Source organism: Merops nubicus, unplaced genomic scaffold (assembly GCF_000691845.1).
Source record: "Merops nubicus isolate BGI_N331 unplaced genomic scaffold, ASM69184v1 scaffold30019, whole genome shotgun sequence".
Classification (NCBI taxonomy): domain Eukaryota; kingdom Metazoa; phylum Chordata; class Aves; order Coraciiformes; family Meropidae; genus Merops; species Merops nubicus.
The window spans coordinates 1,766-6,812 of NW_008630917.1; the positions used below are offsets into that span (position 1 = coordinate 1,766).

At 51.3% G+C, this 5,047-nt stretch overlaps 1 protein-coding gene across 1 annotated transcript in view; it reads left to right on the plus strand.

The window, feature by feature from the left end:
- Positions 1-1,357: 1,357 nt before the first annotated feature.
- Positions 1,358-5,047, plus strand: part of SLC38A10 (solute carrier family 38, member 10) — a gene marked incomplete at both ends in the record, with an annotated part of 19,314 nt that continues 15,624 nt past the window's right edge. Inside the window, 3 exons of the mRNA XM_008947436.1 lie at positions 1,358-1,403; positions 3,024-3,117; positions 4,267-4,410. Of these exons, the coding sequence (XP_008945684.1) occupies positions 1,358-1,403; positions 3,024-3,117; positions 4,267-4,410 (284 nt within the window). The remainder of the gene's footprint in view (positions 1,404-3,023; positions 3,118-4,266; positions 4,411-5,047) is intronic.

The window sequence follows — 5,047 nt, forward strand, 5'->3', positions numbered from 1 at the left end:
TTTCCCTCTGTCCCCATCTGGGGACATCTGGCATAATGATTGAAGGCTTGTTCTCCTCAGAGCATCCCTCGGGAACGGCCGTGGAGGCCGCTGCTTTCCGACAGCTGTGGGGGTTACCTGGAGGCACCTGCCCTGGGGGACATCAACCAGGAGCTGCAGCCCTGGAGCCGGCTCCTCAGCGACCTGCTCTCCAGGGGGGATGTTTTCCTCTCTCTGGTTCCTCCTCAGCAGTGTGACCAACCCCCCAAGGGCCTTTTCCCCTCTCCCTTCCCAGGGGAGGAGAGCCGGGGGCCGGACCCGCGCAGCCCGTTCCCCTATCACCGAGCCTCTTGGAGCTCCCCGTGTCACAGCTCCAGTTTATTGCTCTGCTGGGGCTCTCCTGCTGTGCCTCCTTCTCGTTCTGTGGGAGAACATCGTGTTTCCTTAATTTTTACCTCAAGCAGAGACTAAAGAAATCAGAGTTTGGGAGTTAATGGACAAAGCAGTAGAAGATGCTTCCAGCAGCGCATCAGATTCGTTCCCCGGCGGCCTCCAGGGGTTTGTGTGCCATACCTTGGGACAGACAAAGGGAGTCCCAGGGGTGGTTTTCATCTTGTTCCTCTGCAGTTAAAGACTAACAGAATCAGGCACTGTGGTCTGTGCTTGGAACTGGAGGTCTCAATTCCCATTCTGCCCAGTAAGAGCTAAAAATACAAGCAGAGTTTTCTTGGTGTTTTCTTTTTAAGAAAAAGCCCAGTGATTTTAAAGAGTACTGATCATTTTCTGCTACAAGCTACAACCCAAGTATGGGAGGGGAATGAAGGAAAAAAAAAAACCCCTCTTGGCAGCAGCCCTTTGGTGTGGGTTGTGAGTCCTGGGTATTCTGGGTATGGGATTGAACATTCTGGGCACCATCTCAGCTCTCCCATCCAGCGACGTCAGGCGGCTGTTATAGTGGGAAGATAAAAATAAAAAGGAGAGTTTGATTGAAATTTTGCACTGCAGTAACTTTTTGCCACACAGCATCTTCTAGAGGCATATTTTCTCTTCTAATGGTTGCCATGTGTGACTGCTACTTCACACCGCTTCTTTTATAAATAGAAAAAGGGAAAAAAAAAACCCCAACCAAGAACCTGGTTTCTATCTTTCCCCTCATCTTTGTTCCCTGTTTTATGTGGTTTGCAGTTGGAGGAGGGCACGTCTGAAAAAGAAAGTGGGAGGGTGGGCAAGTGAAACAACCCCCAAAACACAGCCCCCGGTGGGATCCTGCTGCGCTGCCCGTTGTCCCTGTAATTGGATTTCAAACTGATGTATGTGCCACGTTCTGGACCTTTCTTTGACTAACTACAGCTCTGCTTTTTTTTTTTCCCCCTGCCAGCCTTTCACGCCTATGGAAAAGCAGGAAAAATGTTGGTGGAAACGAGGTAATCTGCCACTTATTTAAAGCTTGAGGAGTTTGGTTTTTCTTTAATGAAAATGCCGTTTTTGTGGCCTTGCTGTGCTCTGGTTCCTTACCCTCCCACCTTCTCTGCTCTCAGAAATCTTCCTTGCCACCTAGAATTTGAACGAGAGCCTGAGCGAGATCCCCCGAGCGCCGCTCGCGGGTGTCACCTCCAGCATATCCCACCTGTTCCTCAGGCAGGAACCTTTTCCAGACAGCAGGAGCACAGAAGTCAGGGGCTGAACTCATCCCTGCTCTGCTCTGTGCACTGTGAAATCGTGGGCAGGGTGGCTGGGGCCGTTTTCCAGGGGTGCAATCCCTGCCAAAGCTGCCGTGGGGTAGTGGGAGGGGAGCGCTCGGTACCTCAGCTTCACCCTCTAACTGCTCCAGTCCTGCCTGCTCCTTCCTCTGTGAGACTCAGGGCGGTGCCTTGTGGGGGAAATCCTGGCTCCATTTCAGACTCTGGTCCCTCAGAAGGAGGCAGCTCCTCCCTGGGTCTCCTTCAGTGGTCAGAGTGGGCGAGGGGACATCGTTAACAGCTTTTTCCAGCAGAGTTTCTGTGGTGGAGGCGTCTTGAGCCCAGGCCAGTTCGTGGTGCTGGCTCCTTCTCTCTTCCCAGCTGCACACTGCTGCACCACGCTAAAAATACACAGAATATTTCTCAGATGTTGCTTGTCCGTGCAAGCAGTTGCTGTAATTGCCACAGAGATGCTGTGTAATTGGAACTGGAGGGGGGAAAAGTGGCCCGTGCAATCGTGAGTGGGAGGAGAAGCAGTTCATAGGACAATCTTTTCATTAAAGCCTGGTCCATTTTTGTGGAAAGAAGTTTGGGAGCTGATTTGGTATGGAGGCTTTGATGGCTGGGCCCCGCTGCGGGGCGTGGGGCTGAGAGAACCTCTTGCCAATTCTTTTCAACTTTTCTGCAAAGAAATAAAGGAGTTCTTGCCTTCTCCAAGGTTTGTTTTCCCGTGGCTGCAAACAGCTGTTAAACCTGTGCACGGGGTATTAGCAGAGCTCCACGTCCAGCCAAGCTGTGAGGTGTGGAGGGAGGTTCTCTGGGCTTGAATGAAGAGCTGGTGTCCTGCCCTTCAGCAGCCTGAGGCTGGCAGCCTGGTCCTCCCCTGGCTCCAGCAAGCTCCCAGCTACCGTGGCCCTGCAGACAGGAAACTTGCCTTCCTCCTGGGTGCCAAGTGTGCCTTAAGGGGGCCTCAGCAAAATCTGGGGCTTGTCTCCACCGTGGCAGGCCAGAAGGCTGTGTTAGAGGGTGGGTGTGTGCTGAGGCAGGGCACACTGAGGCTGCTTTACCTCCAAACACGAGCAAGCAGCTGTGCAAGAAATGAAGTTGCTTCAGAGGTACCTTTTTAGCTCTTTGTTTAACTCTTCCTCAGTAAATGGGGAGGGGTGCAGTGGGATCCTAACCAGCCTTCAGCTGTTGTGAGCAGGATGGAGCTCTCGAGACCTTGGCATTACTAAACCTTTGTCTTAATCCCTGGCCAGCAGCTGCAGTGTCTGCGGGACGTCTGCTGCTCCCAGCCATGATCTGCAGCCTTCCAGGATTCCTGCTCCAGCCTCCTCCTCACCTCTCTTTTTGTCCTTCTTACAGCATGATCGGGCTGATGCTGGGAACTTGCATCGCTTTCTATGTTGTCATTGGTGACTTGGGGTCCAACTTCTTTGCCAGGCTGCTTGGCCTTCAGGTAAATAAATCCTCACAGGGTGTGGGTACAGCACAGACAGGGGTCAGGTTCTCATGCTGAGCCACGTGTGCCTCAAAACACAGCCCCCTGCCCCAGCTGAGGGGTCGTGGGCCCATCGTGGTGAGCTTTAATCTGCCCAGAGCATGTGGCTCTAAGGAGCCCGGGAAGCCCAGACATATGGTGACCTGTGTAAAACCTTCAGTCAGGCACTTCCAGCAAAGGAATTCTTTTTAACTTGGTCTCTATTAATTCTGGAGCAGCTTCCTGATGCTTCCTGCTTTAATTCCTGCCCCAATGGGTAGTGACAGTTCCTCTGTCTGAGCTCTGCCCTCCCCTTGCAGCCCTCTGGTTCAAGGAGGGGTTTTTGTCCTGTCCCTTTGGTGCATCTACCTCCTCTTTAAGGTAAAACAAGCCTGGTGCTGGCATGTGGCAGCAAGAGGTGCCTTCGTGGGGCAGGAACCTCTTGCTGCCCTTCCTGGAGAGCTGGTGGGAGGGCTCTGCAGGGAAGCAGGATGGATGCAGGGAAGCAGGATGGATGCAGGGGAGCAGGATGGATGCAGGGAAGGATTTTTGGCGGGGCTGTTATCTGCTCCGCCTGATGCTGCTAAGCTCCGATTAAGGGACTGTGAAGTTAAAAAGATGCATTGTGGCTGCAGCCAAATGAGGTATTAAATATTTCCAAGCATTTCAGAGTGCTTTGCTATAAGAAATACCAGTGTGAGGGTTTGATTAATTTTCTGGATCAAAATTTTCAGTGCTTCAATCTCTTGTCTCCCAACTAAGTTTGGTTTTCATTTAATTGCATGAAAATACCTAAATAGCATGTGCTGGATTAGCATTTAAACATTTTCCCCACACCCCCCCAAATATTTCTACTTCAGGATGGACCTGTCACACACTGTGTAGAGCAACAGTGGCACCCAGTGACTGTAGGAGCTAATCACAGACCCAGCCAAAGAAACCGCAGGTTTCCAGCATCAAATCTTTAAATATGAGTAGAGGCAGAATTCCACGTTTGAAATCTGTTCCAGCTTTGTATCATTTCTCAGTCTGGAAAAATTAAGCATGTTGGGATGTCCCTTTGCTAATTTGATGGGGTGTTTGGAGGATCCTCCATGCTCCAGTGCTTTAGGCAGGTCCCTTTTCCAGGTGTCGGGCAGTTTCCGCATAGTCCTGCTCTTTGCTGTCTCCCTGTGCATCGTCCTTCCCCTGAGCCTCCAGAGGAACATGATGGCCTCCATCCAGTCCTTCAGTGCCATGGCTCTCATCTTCTACACCGTGTTCATGTTCGTGGTGAGTCTCCACACTGGGAATGCCCTTTCCTTAGTGTTTAAGATGTCCCCGCCGGGACAGCCTGCAGGTGCAGGCCTGGAGTTTAAACTGTCCTTCCTGATAATTAGTGTGGGGGATAACGAGCAACGTGGGTGCCAATACTCTTGAGGTGTTGGAGGCACAGGCTGCAGGAGGAGGTCTGTAAGTTCTTACATGTGCTGGGGACTGTGGTGGCACAAATAAATAATAAACCACAAATCGAGTTGTGGTTCCTTCTGCTTGTTGGTGTCTTACAATTCAGGGCTCTGAACTTCGAATCAAAGGATGGAAGAGGTGGGGAAGAGTGCCTGGAAGCAGAAGGGCTTTCATCATGCATTAGTGTTTTGCCTTGGAAACCTCAATGCTTCCAATCCTTTGGGGGGAAGGCAGCTCTCGTGCAGAACTCCAGCGTGTGCTTCCCGTGGCTCTCTGCAGCTGGTGGTTAATGTCTTTCAGCCTGCAAGAGGTTTTGCTTGTTAGGTGCCAGCACTTTTATTTCTTGAAGTGTTGAAAGCTCCATAAAGCCTGAAGTTAGGTACATGGCGTGTACTTGGTCTTCAATATTTCTAGAAAAGTTTTTCTTCACCCAGGAGGGTGGATTCTGAGCCACTGAGGTTCA